Source organism: Puma concolor, chromosome D3 (genome assembly GCF_028749965.1).
Source record: "Puma concolor isolate L17-30 chromosome D3, mPumCon1.1.hap2, whole genome shotgun sequence".
NCBI classification, from domain to species: Eukaryota; Metazoa; Chordata; class Mammalia; order Carnivora; family Felidae; genus Puma; species Puma concolor.
This window is the reverse complement of record NC_141678.1, coordinates 85,915,125-85,936,502: the sequence shown is the minus strand read 5'-3', so window position 1 is coordinate 85,936,502 and position 21,378 is coordinate 85,915,125. Positions and strand designations below refer to the sequence as shown.

At 36.8% G+C, this 21,378-nt stretch overlaps 1 protein-coding gene across 9 annotated transcripts in view; it reads right to left on the bottom strand.

Annotated features, from left to right (window-relative positions):
- Positions 1 to 21,378, bottom strand: part of CCDC102B (coiled-coil domain containing 102B) — a 205,989-nt gene that overhangs the window by 64,956 nt on the left and 119,655 nt on the right. For all 9 annotated transcript variants that reach the window (XM_086683199.1, XM_086683193.1, XM_086683191.1 and 6 more), the window contains one exon: positions 17,236 to 17,344. In XM_086683199.1, coding sequence (XP_086539325.1) covers positions 17,236 to 17,344 — 109 coding nt within the window. The remainder of the gene's footprint in view (positions 1 to 17,235; positions 17,345 to 21,378) is intronic.

Sequence of the window (21,378 nt, the reverse complement as noted above, 5' to 3'; positions counted from 1 at the left end):
ATAATTATCTTTTTGTTGACGTTGTTGTTGTGAAAATATTAAAGCTCTATTCTTCTAGCAACTTTTGAGTACACAATACAGTGCCATTGACTATAGTCACCGTGCAGCCGTCCAAAGTGGCCACACCATTCTGCATGAGAGTTCTTACCGTTCCATGTTCTTGTCAGCATTTGGTGGTGTCAATGTCCTGCACTGTGGCCATTCCAAGAGGTGTGCAATAGTATCTCATTGCTTGCATTTTCATCTTCCTTATGACATAGGATGCGGAGCGTCTTTCCACATGGTTATCTGCCATCCGTGGATCTTCTTCAGTGAGGTGTATACGGCCTTGGCCCCTTTTTGAAATCAGGTTGCTTGTGTTTCTTATTGTTGACTTTCAAGAGTTCTTTATATATTTTGGATAGTAATCCTCTCTCAGATGTACATTTTCAAAATATTTTCTCCTGGTCTGTGGCTTGTCCTCTCGTTCTCCTGACATCGTCTTTGCAGAGAGAAGTTTTTCATTTTAACGAATCCAGCTTATCGATGATTTTGCTCATGGATCGTGCCTTCAAACACTGTGTCTAAAAGCGGCATCACCACACCAAGGTCACTCAGGTTTTCTCCTATGTTATCTTTCAGGAGTTTGGTTTTCCATTTAGGTCTGTGATGTATTCTGAGTTAAATTTCATGAAGGGTGTAAGGTCTGTGTTTAGATATTTTTTTTTTTTTGCACATGAATGTCCAATTATTCCAGCATAAGTTGGTGAAAAGAGTATCTTTTATCTACTGTATTGCCTTTGCTCCCTTGTCAAAGATCAGTTAATTATGTTTATGTGGGCGTATTTCTGGGTTCTCTATTCTGTTCCATTGATCTGGTTTTTTCACCAATACCACACTCTTTTGATTATTGTACTTTTAGGTATGTCTTGAAGTCAGGTAATGTCAGCCCACTACCTTATTCTTGTCCTTATATATTGTCTTGGCTATTCTGAGTCTTTTGTCCATAGAGTTTAGAGTCAGGGTGTCAATATCCACAAAATAACTTGGGGTTTTGGCTGAGATTGCACTGAGTCTATAGATCAAATTGCAAACAACAGATGTCTTGGAAAGAATTGAGTCTTCCTATCCATAAACAGAAGCATCTTCAAGATATATTTCTGAATTTATACCATTTTAGCTATCAATTTTAAGGCTTTTAAGCTTCACAGGATATTGTTCTTTAAGTTCTCTCTCTCTGTCTCTCTCTCTCTCTCTCTCTCACACACACACACACACACACACACACACACACACACACACACACACCAGAGAGAGATATCACACAAGAGAGACAGCAAATGAGCCCTGAGTCCTTTAGCTCTCTCTCACACACACACACACTCCACAAACCCATGAAATTATAGAATATCAAAGTTTTGGGGGGAAAAGGTATTTTAGATTTTTACTTTTAGGGAAATGTTCTTTTTAAAGGATTAGCCTGGCTTAATTTTTAATTAAATATTGCCTGAAGCAACATATAATTACTACAGTAACAAAGTAAAAAAAAAATCAAATACTCATGTTTGAATATATTTACTGGAGTTAAAGGATGTGATTTAACTTCACCAAGCAAAAAATTAGTGCCAACTTTGGTAATAGTGAAAGAAGGTCTTACATTTCTGCAAAGCCTTAGAAATTGAATTTTTTTCTTTGTTTTCTGATTTAGTCCTTGTGTATTAAACATGAAATGGTAGGATTTACTTCTGTCAAAACCAAAGTTTTCATTTAAGGAAAATAATGTTTTTAAATGTTTAGCTCTTGCTTCAGACAGGTACGAAACAGCTCAGTATTAATATTTTCCTTCTGGGGAATAGAAAATTACACCTCCTAATATATATATTTTTTTGTAAATGAGGTTTCCATTAAAAATGAAGATCAGCATAATGTTTCTTTCTTTATTGAGTTGTGGTAGGAATCGTGGCTAAGACAGCAGATTACAGAAAGTGTATTCGAAAACTAACACAAAGTGGAAGAAGCAAATCAAAATTCCATTTATAGGGAATGTCCAGAATTGGAAAATCTATAGTACTCAGTTGGATTAGTGATCACCTCCACTCTGGTCGTTGGAGGGCAATGCTAATGGATATGAGGTTTCTTTTTGGACAGATGAAACGTTTTAAAATTGACTGTGGTGACGACTGCACAACTCTGTAAATACATTAACCACCGAATTGTACTCTTTAAATGGATGAATTGTACAGTAGGTGACTCATATCTCACCGAATTTGTTAAAAATATGTAAAGAGCAAAGATTATTTCATCCAAAGAATCACAGCAATTATGCCTCTGACTTTAAGTCTCAAAGAGCTTCTATTAGGAGCATTCTTAATGAAACTACCTGAAAATGAGCTTTCACCTCTTAATTTGTCTCACTGGCACCCCTATCTGAGGAAGAATTAAAAAGCCTACCCACTCGCTTCTCTGTGTATTTCATTATTTACCACGGAGATTGTGGTTCAAAGTGAATCTGATACTTCCCAAACTCTCTCTGTCAATATTAGAATGGTACTTAAACTTATGATTTAAGTTTAATTAAATGCATGTAATGCTGTTTACTTTTTATGTAAATCAGTTACTCTTGGAAACACTCCATCTTATATAATTTTTTCACTAACTGGGTGACCTGAAGTTAATGCATTTCTCCTCTCCCCTAGCATAAGGCGTTTTTGAAATCTTTGGATATCGAAGCCTGACCTGTGCAAGTCAGGCTGACAAACAGCTGACAATCCACTTTCCTTCTTTGGGACTTTGTGTCTTTTTGTGCAAACAATGTGATAGGAAGAATTTGCAAAAGCCGTCTATACGGTGGGAGGGGGAGCCAGAACAATGGAAAACAGGCCAAAAGCAAGGAGCTGGAATCCTCCAGCAAGCTTCCTTCCCTTGCCCTGAAATGTTTACCTGCTTTCATTAAGTCTGTCTGCAAATGTCTACAGACTGGTCAAACTGAGTCAGGCTTAGGTGGTGGAAAAGCCCCCAAGGAGTCTGCCCTGAAGGGGATTCCGGTCTAGGTGAGGACACAAAAAGCAAGCAGGCACTTGTGATAAGTAACAAAATAACCACGTGGACACCAGGAAACTTCACTCTGCAGAAGAAAGTCATCGGCGGAGTCTGGGAGGTTCAGCCAAGGGAAAGCACAGGAACCCATGTTCACGTTTTACGGAGGCTGGTATTTTACAATTTGGGGAGAAGACAAAATTAGGAATGAGAATAAAAATTTATTTCGGATGCAGAAACTCCATTCTCAAACTTTGGAAAGCTGACAAATACCATAATATATCACAAAATCCTTAAAAAACAATACAAAGTCCTAACAATAACTACTAAATAACAACTAAACGTTTTTCCTGGACTTTGGACTGCATACACTTTCATCAGCTTTCAGTATGACAGCGACTGTGTAATATCATTTTTACTTCAGAGGGTTTCGTCTTTCTTCCAGAATAGTTGATCACTTTTTTCGTGAAACAAAGTTGGATAAAATGAGATCACAGCAGAACACACAAGCCTATTTGCTTTTTGGAATATTCATGTTTTGAAACTTGTACCCCACAAAGGCAGGTGTCCTAAAAATTATCTTTCATGCGATTTTCATTTAAAAGTATCAAGCGTGTTTCTGAGAGAACTTCCATATTGACTAGGTATACATAACAAACACAGCCGAAAAGATATTCCCCTACATACAAACTGTATGTATCCTCAATTCAATTTCACCTTGGCAAGATCCTAAAGATTTCCACAGCTACTTCGTGTCTAAGAGGCAGGAGGACAAGCCTGTTGGGGGCAAATTCAGAGTGGGAAGAGGGAGAGGTTTGAAGACGTGTGTCTCAATTATCCTACGTTTGCAAATACCACCAAAATATATGGCCATGTTTACATCTTGGCAGGACAGCTGCTGAGGTCCTAGAAGGGGTCCATGTCAGAGACATGAAGCTGAACCTTCTTCAGCTCATTGGCACAGCGGCCTTGGCAGAGAAGGAAACGCGCTCCTTCTCCTTCGTGGAACCGAAAGTAGGGGAGGGTTGTTCAAAACACTAAGTCATCAAGTAACAAGCATCTCTCTGTTAGATGCTTATTCCCCTATAATAAGCAAAGAAATTATTATACAATCTACCAGTCAGTATGAGAAATAAGTAAAATAAAGTATCCATTCCATTTCACCATTTATGTTACTAACTAGGAAGTCCAAGTAGTTCTTAAAGTGCCAAGAGTATGGCTGTCGATAAAGGAAAACATTTCATTGGACAGAAAAAAACCAGGACTTGCAGTGAGTAGATCTGTTTAAGCTACGGGTTTGTATTAAGGTTGGTGTATTAATCAGGGTTCTTCAGAGAAACAAATAGAAAATCCCGTGGTCGCTCGCTTGCCCTCTCTCTCTCTCTCTCTCTCTCTATACATATATATATATATTAACTTTCTATATATTACATTTGTATGTAACCTTATATTACATTATAATCTTTTCATATATTTAATTTTTTTTATTTTTATCTTTTTATTTTATGTAATATTACATTATAATCTCTCCATATATTTTCCAATTGTATTTTTATTTTCCATAAATACAGGAGAGCCAGTGGTGAAAGTTCCTGTCCAAGTTAAAGACCTGAGAACCAGAAGAGCTCAACGTAGAGTTCCAGTCTGAGTCCAACAGGCTTGAGACCCAGGAAGAGCTAATGTTTCAGTTCAAATCTGAAAACAAGAGAAAAACTGATGTCCCAGCTGGACAGGCAGGCAGGAGGCGTTCCTTCCTAGGTGGAGGAGAGTCAGTCCTTGTGTTCTATTCAGGCCTTTGGCTGATTAGAGAAGGCCCACCCATGTTAGGAAAAGCAATCTGCTACTGACTCAGATGTTAGTCTCATCCGGAAACACCCTCACAGACACACCCAGAATAATGTCTGACCAAATATCTGGGCACACATTGACTGAATAAAGTTGATCCGTAACTTAAAATGAAGGATCACACAACTGGTGTTGAGGATCTCAATGGTCCCTCCAACTCTGTTCTGAGATATGATGCTTTATAGCAGCAGATCTCAATTTTGGGTGCATATCAGAATAATAAGCTTCTCAAAACACAGATATGTGATAAACACTCCTAAATAATTAAATCCAAATGTCCAAAATGTCCAAAGAGACTTGGAGATTATATATATATACACACATATATATTTTATATATACACACACATACACACACACATACATAAACATTTAAAAATTCCTTTCATATGAATCCTATGATTCTGCTAATTCAGTACAACTACATTACAGGACTATTTGCTATTTTTTATAAGTTTCAGATTATCCATGGGAGAACCCTCACGAGACTCCGCTGGCACCTCATTTCACCTACATTTGAAGTTTGAATGTGAATATACTATATCTTCCATTGTCTTTGATCACAACTTCAGAACTATATTACAAAGAGACATTGCCTCATGTGACAATTACACATTCTAAAATGCATCCATGAGTATCCAGTCCTTTTTCAGTCCTCCCATAGGATTCCTGTAAACATACCAACTAAAGGAGCCTTCTGTCTCTTTCATTTCTCACTCACATAAAAACTACTGAAACTGGGGCACCTGGGGGGGGGTTAGTTGGTTAAGCGTCCAACTTCAGCTCAGGTCATGACCTCACGGTCCATGAGCTTGAGACCCGTGCTGGGCTCTGTGCCGACAGCTGGGAGCATGGAGTCTGCTTTGGATGCTGTGTCTCCCTCTCCCTCTGCCCCTCCCCTGCTTAATCTCTGTCTCTGTCTGTCTGTCTTGTCTGTCTCACTCTCAAGAATAAACATTGAAAAAAAAAAAAAAAACCCTACTGATACTCACTAGAATGCACCACAAGCCTGGAGAGGAGTCAGTGACACTCCGAGTCTCCCACCCTGTCTATAGTCCCTTCTCGTCAGAGCCGTTAACTTCCATACAAGTTGCCCTACGCTGAGCTGCTACCCTGGATGCAATCCTGACTGCGCCTCCTTCAGATGCTGCTAGCTAGAGGGTGGCCAGTGATCTATGAAATAATCTAATGCAGGAACTCATGCGAAGAGACTGAAAACTACACAAGAATCTGCACACAGACGCTGATGGCAGCCTTATTCACAACTACTAAAACTTACAAGCAACCAAGATGTCCCTCAGTCAGATGATGGGTAAACAAGCTGGTACATCCAGACAACAGAATACTATTCAGCACTAGAGAGACAGGAGCTAGCAGGTCATGAAAAGACACGGAGGAAACGTAAATACATATTAGTAGGTGAAAGAAGCCAATCTGAAAAGGTTATATAATGTATAATTCCAATTATATGACATTCTGGAAAAGGCAAATCCATGGAGATTTAGGACAAGTGACAAGTTTTAGGACAGTGACAGCAAAAATACCCTATGTGAGGGGCGCCTGAGTGGCTCAGTCGGCTAAGCATCTGACTTTGGCTCAGGTCATGATCTCATGGTTCATGAGTTCGAGCCCTGCATCGGGCTCCGTGCTGACAAGCTCGGAGCCTGGAGCCTGCTTCAGATTCTGTGTCTCCTTCTATCTCTGGCCCTCCCCAACTCACGTTCTGTCTCTGTCTCTCTCAAAAATAAACAAACATTAAAAAATTTAAAAAAAATTATTTGATACCATAATGATGGATACATATTTTTATATATTTGCCTAAATCCACATAATGTACAATGCTAAGAGTGAACCTGAAGGTAAAAGATGAACTTTGGGTGATAATCAATGTTCATCCTTGGTAAAAAATGTTCATCTTTGGTAAAAAATGCTCTGGTGAGTGATGTGGATGATGCAGGAGACTGGTACGTGTGTGTGGGGCCGGAGGTATATGGGAAATTTCCACTATGGAAAACAACACAAAAGTTCCTCAAAATATTAAAAAATACTGGGGTGCCTGTATTAGCTGGCTCAGCCAGCTAAGCATCTGACTCTTGATTTCAGCTCAGGTCATGATCTCACAGTTTGTGAGTTCGAGCCCTGCATTGGGCTTTGCACTGACAGTGCAGAGCCTGCGTGGGATTCTGTCTCTCTCTCTCTCTCTGACCCTTCCCCATGTGCACTCTTTCTCAAAATAAATAAACATAAAAAGATTAAAAATACTAACATGTGATCCAGCAGTCCCACTTAAGTGTATATGTCCAAAATAAATTTCTCTAAGAGATATTCACATCCTCGTGTTCATTGCAGCATTATTTACAATAGCCAAGATATAGAAACAATCAAATATCTACTTACAGATAAATGAATAAAGAATATCTGGTCAATGCAAACAGTGGAATATCATCCAGCCTTAAAAGGAAGGAAATCCTGCCATTTGCAACAAGGATAGAACCTACAGGAAATTATGCTAAGTGAAGTAAGTCAGTAACAGAAAGACAAATATTACATGATTCCACTTAGATGAGCTATCTAAAATAGTCAAGGTCATAGAAACGGAAAGTAAAATGATAGTTTCCAGGGGCTAAGAGGGAAAGGGAAAGGGAGAATTATTTTTAAATGGGTATAAAATTTCAGTTATGCAAGATGAATAGGTTCTAGAGATCTGTTGTACAGCATGGTGCTTAGAGTTAACAATATGGTATCATGCACTTTACAGGGGATGGGCCACCAGTTGGTTAAGCATGACTTCAGCTCAAGTCATGATCTTGTGGTTCATGGCTTCGAGCCCCCCATCAGGTTCTGTGCTGACAGCTCAGAGCCTGGACCCTACTTCTGATTCTGTCCCCATCTCTCTCTGCCCCTCCCCCACTCATGCGCACTCACTCTCTCGCTCTCTCTCAAAAATAAACTTTGAATAAAATAAAATATATTAAGAGGACAGATCTCGTGTTAAGTGTTCTTACCACAACACACATATGTACACACATAGAGCACATAAAAAAATTTTGGAAAACGATGGACATGTTTAGTACCTTGGTTGTGCTGATGGTATCACGGATGTGCACATGTACCCAAACTCATCAAAATGTATATGTTAAATGTGTGTAGGTTTATTGCATATCAATTATACCCCAATAAAACTAAAAAAATTATTAGAAACACTTGGAATTCCCAAACACAGGCCACCTCCAAACCCTCAAAATCATAAACTTCCAACTCTAGAATCCTTGTCTTTAAATTATATGTTTGAAAAAAAAATAAGAAAGGATGTTTCTAGGGGCACCTGGGTGGCTCCATTGGTTAAGCATCTGACTTCAGCTCAGGTCATGATCTCACGGTTTGTGAGTTCAAGCCCTGTGTCAGGCTCTGTGCTGATAGCTCAGGTCTGGAGCCTGCTTCGGATTCTGTGCCTCCCTCTCTCACTGCCCCTCCCCAGCTAACAGTCTGTTGGTCTCTCTCTCAAATATAAACATTAATAATAATAATAATGATGATGATGATGATGATGTTTCTAAAGTAAAAATGATATGTAATGCATATGAAAAGAATGGACAATTTAAAATTTATCATTCCAGATTTTGTATATCATACAGAATTATTTAAATGGTATACTATATATTCCTGTTTTAGCTTGGGTTTCTTCACTCAGTCGTATACAGTCAAATATCTTTGGTGTCAGTACATCGTAGGGTGAAATGGGCATACACTTGGGAAGAGAGAAGATGCAGGGGCCTTCGTCCAATCTCCTTTTCAACACGAAAACTGCTCCTAAAAGTAAGAATACTAATGCTCTTCCCTTAAAGGAAGTTTATTATCTCCAGAATGGTCTTAACTGAATACCTCTGTATAGAGGTTTCTTATAGGAAAAGGTAAAACAAGAATTGTTGGGTTTATGAAGCATGCATTGCTGAAAAGTGCCCCGTCATCTGGGATATGAAATAAAGATGTTTCATAGACCAACTGTTGCTACTCTGTGGAAACTTTGCGTAACCCAGAGAACTTATTTTTTCTTTTTGACCGACTTTTATCATTATCCTCAAACTATCAATTTCTATAAATTAACTAAATCTCAGCTGACTCCTTTGTGTTATATTTTTATTTGTAGAATAGTATTGGGGCGCCTGGGTGGCTCAGTCAGTTAAGTGTCCGACTTCGACTCTGGTCATGATCTTGTGGCCCATGAGTTCAAGCCCCGCGAGGGGCTCTGTGCTGACAGCTTGGAGCCTGGAGCCTGCTTTGGATTCTGTGTCTCCCTCTCTCTCTGCCACTCCCCTGCTTGTACTCTGTCTCTCTCAAAAATAAATAAACATTAAAAAAATAAAATAAAATAGTACTGTTTAATTTGAATAGATATTGAAACATCTGATTTCAACCTGTCTTTTTCTTTATATCTGTAGGTGTATCTATACCTACTATATCTTTATACCGATAAGCAAGGTAGGTTTTGAATAGCCTAATTTTCATTCATAATTCTTATAATAGCCTTCAAATTAAATAAGTCATCACAGTGTTATGAGGGCTACCTTGGCAATGTCTATAAATTATCCACTAGTAGTTCAATTAATTCTGACTTATGTCATTTAGTCCTTATATTATTCTTAATTAGGTTTGTTTAAAAAGGTCTTGAAGGCGGTTATATCAGCAAAACGCTGTCCCATATGCTTCATTGTTCTTATACATTTATAGAATTCTAATACAGTATTTCATCAGCCTCACTCTTTGGCCTGATAAGCCAATTTACGTTTTGCAAAGAACAAACTGAACAGATTTTCATGATGGATACAATGTTAGGGGTGAAGGTTCACTCCAGCGCCCTGGAAAATCTAAACTCCTCAGATATAGAGTGGTAGCCTCCTCAGGCTCATACAAGACAAGTCTAGGGTTTCAACTACCCTCTTTACACTGTAGCCACAGCTACCATACAGAAATCTACACATACAGAGCTGGAGAAGAAAAAGGGGGCTGTTCACCACAAATTATAGCATCATTTGTTCAGCACTGGATAGAGGGAGATTAATAAAGCAAACAATATATATTATCACGAAGCTGACAGTTCAAAGGGAAAGATACACAGTAAACAAACACAAAAATAGCTACATGTTTTGAGAAGGTCTTTTAAAATCTTGCACATTTCTTTGAAGGCAAATAGTGAAGGAAATATTTTTTGGACTGAAATCATTCCTTTTTTATAAAGTAATATGTAAACTGGGGTTAGTGGCAAGATGTGACTGGCTGGTAGGGGCTGAAAGCGCTGTGTGTGACTGTTCTAGACAGAGAAAAACATCATAGACCAAAAGGTACTAGTGAGTGTTCTCCAAAAAAAAAAAAAAAAAGAAAATATAAGTTACAAATATAAATATAAATATATACATACAGATAGATAGATAAATATATATTATAATATCTCTCTATATATGGGAGAGATGGAGAGATTTATGATAGGAATTGGCTTAAGAGGTTGTGGAGAGCAAGAGGTCCCAGGATCTGCAGTCGACAAACTGGAGAACCAGGAGAGCTAATGGGAGTCAATTCTAGTACAAGCCCAAACACCTGAGAATTAGAAGCCAAAGGTATAATTCTCAGTCTAAGTCTGCAAGCCCAGAGAACCAGGAATGGCGATGTTTGGGGCAAGAGGAGACGGACATCCTAGCTCAAGCAAAGAACAGATTCACCCTTCCTCTGCCGTTATGTTCTATTCAGACCCTCAGTGGATTCGGTGATGTCTGCCTGCATTGGGGAGCTTCTTTACTCAGTTTACCTATTCACATTTCAAAGATATACCAGAAATGTTTGTCAGAGATCTGAGCACCCTTCAGCCCAGTCAAGCTGACGCATAAAACTGACCATCACAAGTCCACCTCTTGGCAACTCGGCATCCATACGCATCGCTTAAAACCACATTTAATCTTCAAATAAAGACGAAAACAAGGACATGATTCCATCGAACATGATGCAAGTTTTCGAAAACCCACTAATCATTACTCCAGAAGAGGAAGCAAAGTCCTGAATGATGTTTACTCTTCTCCTGATATCCCATAACTTAAATACTCTGAAGTAAACTTAATCATGCTTACATACTGATACAGAATCAATACATTTTATGTTAATGGCAGGCAATGAGAAAGAAAACATAAATATACAGAGATAGGGCTGTCTGCTGGCAGACAGATGGACAGGGAGAGAGGCATATTCACAGCAAATTAAGGAACAAATACTCCCGACACTACAGTGCTCATTTCTGGTTGTAGCTACCTTCTTCAGTCATCCATTCTGCATTCCCCTTGTGTACAGCAAGCACACAGATGGTCATGGTTCTTTACCTGGTGGGGTGACCCGAACCTCCATTCCTGAACGCTCAGGACCATTACTAATCCTGCCTGCGTTGGCACTTTTCCAACTGTAGTTTTCCATCAGCCATAATCGCAGGGCACGGTAATCCTAAGACTCCCTAGGGGACCTCCGGCATTCCGGATACACTCCTCCTCATCTCCATGGTAGAGCACTAGTCCAATTACCCCCTAGTAGTCAGGACCAATCACCCCAGCCAGTACGGGAACAGGTATCCACCAGTTGATTATAAAAACGTAGAAGGGAAGTGAAATCATGTAGGTGATGGTAAGTAGTCAAGAGAGGGGAGCTTTTTCTCTACTCAAAGCATGCATCCCTGTGGACGGCCAGCTACTTGACCACAGCTCCAAGGGTGCCTCCATCTGTTACTCTTTCCTTGTCAGGAAGAGGAGGAGTTATCTCACTGGTAAATTTAAAGGGGAAATTGGGCATCTGTCGCCCTGTTCCTTCCTCTCCCGTTCTTTGGGTAAGAGATAGCTGCAAGAAGTACACCTTGCACAATCTTTCTCAAGCACAAAGGATGAAGGGTGAAAGGGTCTCACGGGAAAAACAGCTTTCACCTGTCCAGCCCATCTGTGGAGATGTAAATCAAGCTCTTTAATACGGATTTTAGGATCAGGAAGCTCACTTTTCTTTAAATAGAAGTTTTACCAAGAACAATAAAAGTAATACATTAATTGATAGATTTACTCACAAGATAACATATTCATAAGTAAATCTTACTAATTAGGTATCATATTGATTCTTGCAGCAGAAACTAGTTAGATGGTTTTAAAATTCATTTTCTTTTTCTTTTCAAGTATATAGCTTGAATACACTTCCCAACATTACTTACAATAAGGTGTCACTGTGCAAATGAGTACTTGCCTGCGGGTTCTCAGTGGAAATAAGGTACACCACTCCCAAGCCTGGAGCACAAAACATCCCCATATGATCCTCCTTCTCTCTTTTTTCTAATCTTGGTCAGATGCAGAGTGTTCAGCTGCATGACTTCTGAGAGCCCAGGGGACAGAAAGTTACTGTATAGAAGGAGAAGGCTGACTTTCAAACACATGTAGAAAATGTATGTGAGTCAAAAATTACCATCTACTGGGTCCTATCTACTGAAATCTGGGGCACTGCTTGTTAGAGCAGTTAGGGTAGAAAAGAATGGTATCCTTATCGGGCATCCTTTGAAGTTTAAACGTCTGGTGGTTTAACCGGGTGGGTTTAGATTTCCTTAGACGTCCAATTACTTGGCAAGCAGCTCTACTCGAAGTAAAAGGGAAGTCACTTAAGTGTTTGAAGCAAGGGTATAATATGATCCAATTTCTGTTTTCAGAAATATCACTCTGGCAACTGGATGGAAAACTAAAAAGTCAACGGTGATGGGTAAAAGACCTGGCAGGAGGGGGCAAAGTAGTAGATCTGGTGGTTATGACTGGGGAAATAGCAGAGACAGAAAGCAATGGCAAGAGCTACCGTGTACGGCTAGAACTGGTAAGATACATTAATAATTTTGGCCATTTCTATGGGCTATTTCTTTAAGCCACAAAAATAACAAAATGAGGCAGTTTTGAACTCCCAACTGTACTAACACTCCACCATACACCTATTTCAAATAAATATCTTCAAGGACCCTTTCCTTATGTATACAGAATAGCTCCCATATTGGCAAACGAAACAAAAGCATAAATGAACCTTTGGGACTACATCAAAATAAAAAGCTTCTGCTATTTGCACATGACATATCCAATAAAGGATTAATATCCAAAATGTATAAAGAACTTACACAACTCAACACCAAAAAAAATAAATAATCCAATTAAAAATGGGCAGAAGACATGAACAGACATTCCTCCAAAGAAGACATCCAGATGGTCAACAGACACAATATCACTCATCATCAGGGAAATGCAAATCAAAACCACAATGAGATATCATTTCACACCTGTCAGAATGGCTAAAATTAACAACACAAGAAATAACAAGTGTTGGCGAGGATGCGGATAAAAGGGAACCCGGTGCACCGTTGGTGGGGATGTAATTTTGTACAGCCACTGTGAAAAATACGGAGGTCTCCCCCAAAATTAAAAATGAAAATACCATTTGATACAATAATTACACAACTGGGCATTTACCTCCAAAATTGAGAATACTAATTCACAAAAATACACTCTTACATCTACAGCAACATTATCTACGATAGTCAAGATATGGAAGCCACCTAAGTGTCCATTGATGTAATCTTTCAAAAAGTGAAGGTATCTCCAACCAAACTCAATTAAAAAATAATAAGTAAAAAGAAAAAAAAGAATTTTTTAAAAATCGCATTTCGGAAAGAAATTGAAGGTATTAGTGTAGAATTTTAGCTACATATAATCCTAATTCTAACCTTCAATTTCCCCCAAATCAGAAACGTGTTTTGAGGTATTTGAGATAAGGCATTACTGTCAGCTCTTAGTGCCATAAAGACTCCCCATGAAGCTTGTCTTTATAAATATTTAATATAAATATTTATAAAATAACATTGTAAATTATAAACTACTAGAAACATCATTATTACCACAAAAAGACAAAAAAAACCTCCTCAATAAAATCCTTAAAAAGATGCTGGTAAAGCACAAAATTTTCAAAGCCAGATTGCGTTTCATTTTTTCAGTTTGAGACTGAATGTTATCAGTATTAAAATGTTATCAGTATTTTCCATGTATGGTAAAAGATATCTTCCATTCTGGAAAGGATCAGAGTCATTTATTGTTAAAGCAAAGATACCATAATTATTTATAATCAATATCGCTTCCATGAATATTTGATTCTCTAGATCATGAGATTTCATGAAAATGATCATCCCAGAAAACTTGCAATTCATAATGTCATTTCAAATCAATACTTACAGACCTGCAAAGGGAAAGCTGAATAAGTATTAAATTCAGCACAGGAACAGCATTTGGAATATAATCATCTCTACTACTCATTGTTTTGGTTGCATTTGAAATACTAGATTTTACAATTAAATTCTTATATTGACTCTACTCTAAATATCAGTGATTTAAGAATGATTTTCCTCTAAAGATTGCCAGATTTTAAAATACATTTTTAAGAACCTTGGTCTATTAAGCACATCTGTTTCTGACTCTAAAAATTGCTAATCTTTCCATAAGCAGTTCCTGGCCACATATGCATTTGCTTGTAACAGTTTCAGGCATGTAAAACAGAATTACACTCGTATTCAGAACTTTCTATAGATGAAGAGCTACAGTGAAAGTGAAGATCATTTATCACAATTTTTGAGAGGTAGAGTAAGAAAAGAGAATTCCTATGAGGTTCTAAAGGATGCATCATGGCGTGATCCCTGATTGTCAATCAACTGTATAAAAACTTTGAATATTTTACACTTATAATTACTCTACAAGGCCATTTCCAAATGTGCGGTCAAATTCTTCTCGTGTTATAATCTATTACAAAACAGTTAAACAAAGGATACCTAAACATTATGTGTGACAAAGTGTTTTTATTTATTCAGTTTTTAAATATTTTTAAATATTCCACAATATCTCTAAAGTAATTTAAATGTATCTTTTCAAAAAGCCTTTAAGAATATCACCAATTCTTTTTAGGGAGTGGAAAGAGACATTTAAAAAAATAATCTCATACAGATAATTCAAACAATGTGTTTTTCTTTATTTCCATTTAAATTAGCTCTCCATCATCTAAAGTAAAACTTTTTTTATTCATTGTTACTTTCCTTCAGTGTTCAAACCTGTAGTTGATTGAACCGAAACACGCACTCAGAGTTTAAATAGTTGAACAAGTTTCTCACAACAATCTTGAGGTTTCCCCTGTTCCAAAAGCCCTATAATTTTATCTAGTAAAAGGATCACGTATGGACTAATATATTTTTCTGTATAGGTGTGAAAACGTAGAGCCATTTTACACCCATGCTGCATTTGTTTTATTTTTTCTCATTTATAAAGCTTTGTTAATTTAAAGTAGACATGTTCCCCGCTTAACGTCAAAAATACCATCTTTGACGATAAAACATTAAGCGTTTTAAAATATATGTATCACTTTGTAAACCAACTGAAAACCATGACTTCTCAAACACAGTTGCACAGACATGTGAAATTACTCGAATAAAAAGCATTAGGAAACTAACGTTATCAAGTCTGCACCGTCCACTAGTGGCAAGAGATGGTAAATGCATGTTCCTCGTAAAATTCAATTTAAAACGAATTCTATCTTCAGTATTAGCTTTGTCAATCAAATTTAGAGCCATTAGAAAGGGCAAATACATGTGTACTGTAAACATAACATGATTATTGCGTCGTGAACTATTTTTCCTGCATAACATTCAATTACTGTCAAGAATCATACCTAGAGACACCAGGTTCAGTTAGGTACCTGTGAATATAAATACCATGGATCCATATATAAAGGCATGTGTGTGGACACACGCATACACTGTGTATGTACCTAAAGTCTGAACGAGAAACGAAGTCACTCTGACCACCTCACATGAATCAACAAAGGAGGGGGAAACTTTATGTAGCTTGTTAGCTTTGTTTCACTCACCCTGCACTGCGGCTCTCCCTGAAATTACCTTTGATTAATAAGTGGTTTCTAAGCAGGAAATATTTGCTTAATAGTATGATGAAAAGCTCTCCCTCCTTTGAAATCTCAGTGGTCCACTGTGTGAACAGAGCTGACCATACCTGAACCTTGTGATGACGCTGCCCCGTGGAAGTCAGAATGCCCGCGTAGGATTCAGAAATCAGGCGTATGCGGCCAGCTGAGGCTCCTCAAGCAATTTTAGCAAACTTAAGTCAATGAGTCTAAACTTTACCACTTGCGGGAAGAAAATCTGAAGCAACATTCATGTGCGATTTCATAAACAAAGAGAAACACTGCTTACCACTTTTTTTTTTTTAACAACTGATAGAACAACACTTTTGATTAAGGCACAATTACATAATTGATTTAGATAGCTTCTTCAGACAGCTGTTCAGCATGTATATGGTTTGTATGTGTGTGTGTATACATAATATATGATGTTTAATACGTATTATTAATATACATATAAATACACACACACACACAACTAAATGTTTACTCGAAGAATTTGGCTTGCCATTATTTTGTCAGTATTTTTCTTTTCTTTGCTCATTATTCTGTCCCACTTACTTACCTGGAACGATGCTTTAGTACACAGAAGATGTACAATTAATATTGTTTATACCATAAATATTAATAAGTCATTGAAATGGGAAAGGTTTATGACAGCATTTTATTGATGAAAAAGCAAAGGCAAAGTATAAAGGCAAGTAGGCTGATTCTGAATTACTATAAAGTCAATATGAAAAGAACCTAAATGCACTTGAGATGAATGGATATCTTCAAAGTGCTTCATAAAAGAACAAGATAACATTGTTTATTGTAAGTGCCATGATATAATGGCTTCTTTAGCAGCGTCCCCTCACAAGTTCCTGGAATGGATAATTAATGCTGTCAGGCTGATCACTGAAAATATGTGATATTTAGAACAAGATTTCTTTTTTCTTTTCGTTCAAAGTTTTGTTTAAATTCTAGCTAGTTAACATATAGGGTAATCTTGGTTTCAGGAGTCATATTTAGTGATTCATTACTTACACATACTACCCCATGCTCATCACCAGTGCCCTCCTTCACGCCCATCCCCCATCTAGCCCATCCCCCACCCACCTCCCTCCATCAGCCCTCAGTTTCCCCCACCATTAAGAGTCTCTTAGGCTTGGCTTCCCCCTGTCTCTATTTTCTTTCCCATATGTTCATCTGTTTAGAACAAGATTTCTTATGGGCTGAGTTTGACCGAGTTCACATGAGCATGTAAGTTCAAATACCCCTCTTATGGAGGAAATTCAATTTTTAAACCTTTCCTCTTTGTGGAGGTTTCTGCCCACTGGCTTACACATCTAAACCGAGAAAACTGGCACTTTCATTTCTTTCTCAACACTGTTCGTCTCCATACCTCTTTCAGATTTTTTGGCTCTGAGTCTTTCAGTTCTTCATATTTCCATTTCCATACAGACAAAGCTGACTCCAGTCGTTCTATTTCTTTTTCCAAAGATGAGCGCTTTCTAAATAAAGAATTAAAAGCAAAACAGGCTTACAATTTAAAGACAAGTTTAGGAACACATTCAGTGTTTTTGTTTCCTGTTTTCATTATTTTTATATTTGTATACGACCATTGTAATCAGAGGAAAAGTTTTCCAGCTTATTAACAATTACAAACATTGAATAAAACTTGGTTTAATTTTTTATTCTGTCACTTAGCATTAGAGTAGGTTAAACATATTTAATTTGGCTTTGCCTGTATCAAAATATTTAACTTTCTGCCTGCTTTCTCCTATATTATTCATGCATTTGTCTCATTATCTCATTCATATTGTTTCTCCTTGTATAGGAGGATATATATATATTTCTAATTTTAACATGGCTTCTATACAGCTTCATATTGTGACTATACATGAATGAAGAATCCTTTGATATGACACAGAATGACAAGGAGTCTACATAATAATTTAAGAAATCAATTATTTACTGGGGCTATAAAAATACTTTTTAAATATTTGCAATTTTGTTTAATGAAGCAATTTCACTGGGATCTTTATTTAAAATAATTGACATTAATTTCTCCATTTGTAGAACAAGTGACTCAGTTAGAATTGAAATCTGGTTCTTTAATATCTCAATTATCGATTTTTTGTATGCCCATTTGTCTATCAGAGTGAGTCACTGACAATAATTGTTTACTACGGGTTGTAATTAGCATATATTGACCTTTGCAGATGGACAATCCTCATTTGTGTGGTGCATTAGATGAGTGCTTAATAATGTTCAATCTCTTTTCTCTACTCCCATGGACAGAACTGCTTTCCTCAACCCTTGCTTCTAGTCTTTGACAATGGGATATTAGCAGATATGACAGACGCAGACGTTTGAAAAGAATTCGTGTGGTTGGGCTTCTTCTCTTATGCTTCAGCCATCACTGTGAAAAGCGTTTTCCCTTGGGAATTGCTGTCCCCAAATAAAAACATAAAGCAGATCTGAGCCCAGCCTTACCACTGAGCCAAGCCCTGCTGGTCAAGTGGAGGTCAGCTAACCCCACCTTTTTTGTACCCATATGGGCAAAAAGAATAGTTGTTTTACGACACTGAAGAGTGTGTGTGTGTGTGTGTGTGTGTGTGTGTGTGTGTGTGTGTTTCGTTTTGTTTGTTTTTTTCTGCAGCAGAAGATAATGACATAGAAAATGACACTTGGGGGGGATGCTACAGTAGCAAAAATGAAAAATATGTAGACTTAACTTCAGGACTAGATTGTGGGCAGAGGCTGGAAAAATGGTGATAAAACATAAGCAGCTAGAAAAATAGTGATATGTGTTATTTAGTAGTGAAAACACATGATGAAATCATCACTTGCAGTGTTTTGGAAAATGGAAAATGTGAATGATATCACCAGTGGAATGCTAGTGGGCACCATGTGACCGAGCCTTCAAACATGTTTATACAATTTATACAATAAGAGGTTTTACCCTCTTATATTTTGGCTACAGCAATAAGTACATACCAATGCAGACTTACTGCTCCCAGTGGGGGTAGGAGAGATATGGATCATAACCAGTCTCCCCTGCTCCCCTGCAGAGTCCAGTCAATATCAGTCAGCCGTTAGTTGGCTCACAGACTCCAGCTAAATAAAGTCTGAATGTTGTATACCACTGAGATTTTGTGGCTGTTACAACCTTATCGTAATTTTAATTAACCAATGCACACACTCGGGTCTAGTTCCATGATAATGTCACTAGAAGGATCTTAGAACATATTCACAGATCTAAAAGATGCACCCAGAATCAAAATTGAATGCCATTTACATAATTATGAGAAATATGAATCTTCCAGGAAGCAACACTATGAAAATAATTCAAAATAGAATTAGGTCATAAATAGTTTAATCCAATGAATGGATAAGCAGCTCATTTAAAAGTTATATAACTATATTTGCATGAACCAAGCCATGGAATTGAAGAGAATGTCTCAGAATTAGAGTTTAACCTCAGAAGACTCAGGTTGCAAAAACATCCTCACCGTTAATAAGACTATAATTTTAAATCTCTTATTAACAGCAAATATATAAAATTAACCAACAAAAGGACTCAATATAAAAGTCTAGGTCCTATGAACACTGCCTATGAATGTCTACAGATCCAGATTAACAACCTCAGCCCAAAATCCTGATAGAAAAGCAGACCCAGCCAGCTAAAGACACCCAAGTTATTTATCAAAATATTATATTCTCAAAAATTTTCAGTAGAATAATATAAAAATTTACTTGAAAATTTGAGAAAAGTCTACATTTTAAATTTTATGAATTCAAAATCATACATGTTCAGATCACTGTCAGTTTTTAACATTACACTTTAATAAATCAAATGCTAACATGAGCAGAAAAAGCTCACATTAACACAAAAATGATTCATTATTACTACTGAATAAATGTCGATCTTCAAAAATGCCACCAAAAATATTGGGGTAAATATTCCTTTAAGGTTTTTATAAGAGGTTCAAAAAGAGCATTTCAAACTACATATTAATTAAACATTTCATCTTAGTTACAGTGAAACATAGATGCATTCTAAAGATATGATTATATCTAGATTACATCTAGACTTATAACAAGTAGTCAAAGCCAGTTCATGAAATAAAAATAATATAATTTTCCCAAGTATATTAAAATGAAAATTCCTATTACCTTATTTAAGACAAATTAGTAACATTTAAAATGTAGTATTATTTATCTCTTTAAGTATGTATCTTACATATAGTAATTTATATTTATGGCTTACTGAAATAAAATTATGCATTTTTATTATGTAAAATGGTACCAATTAGTCAGGGAAGGCAGCAGACTGGCAATTCATAGAAACTTACTTAATGATAATGTGATACTTGGATATTTTTAATATGCATTCATCAAAAAATATTTTGTGACTCAATGCAAGCAAAGCTGAAGGACATATGGACATTGTACACTTAAATTTATGCAGCAGAGGGCACCCTTTAAATTCTTAATTTCTGGCCTAATCAATTTATTCTATATTTTAGAGAGATTTTCAAAATTGATTAATTATACAGTTAAATTTCTAATTGAAATTTAAACTATCAGCATGCCATTTGAACTACAGGAAGGCAAAGAAAAATCCTAATTTACTCTAAAAGATACTGCATATTTTATGCACAAATTCTTCTAAAAATAATAAGATAAAGCTCAGCAAAAATGTAGTATCTTATATACGATGATATAAACTTTTAAAAATCTAACTGCTAAAATACATAAAAGTTGCAGAACTAAAAGATATTGAGTGAACCAAGAAGATTTTTATGGAAAGATATGATATTTCTATGTAATATTTTCATATTTTGTTAACTATCACAATCCCATAATAATTGGGCATACAACTTGAACATATATAGAAAACAAGATTAACCAAAATATTTTTCAAGGATGAAAATTCCTGAAACATTAATATTTGGGAATAAATATTAATCATTTTTGAACTGTGTGAAATTTCACTGTAAAATATGTGGTAAGTATTTTCCTAAAGGTCTATTAATGTGAAATGTTTTGGCCAGGCAAAAATAATTAACCTGTAATAACATCTAGAAACCAGTTTTTCTATTAATCCAAAATGTAGACTTAGTATCCACTATAAATAATTTTAAAATGTTTTAAAATATACTTTTAATCAGCAACATATTTTCCATTTTGTGATTCTACTCCCAAGTATTTATAATTATATCCTGGAACATTTTTAGCACCTTTTAGCAAATATCCATATATAATTTAAGTAGAAAAGAAATGAATTTAAAAAAAAATTTTTAATGTTTATTCATTTTTGAGAGACAGAGCACGAACAGGGGAAGGGCAGCGAGAGAGAGACACACACACAGAATCCAAAACAGGCTCCAGGCTCCAAGCTGTCAGCACAGAGCCCGACGCGGGGCTCGAACCCCCAAACTGGGAGATCATGACCTGAGCCGAAATTGGACACTCAACCGACTGAGCCACCCAGGTGCCTCAGGAAAGAAATGAATTTAAAAAATACTGTAGGGGCACC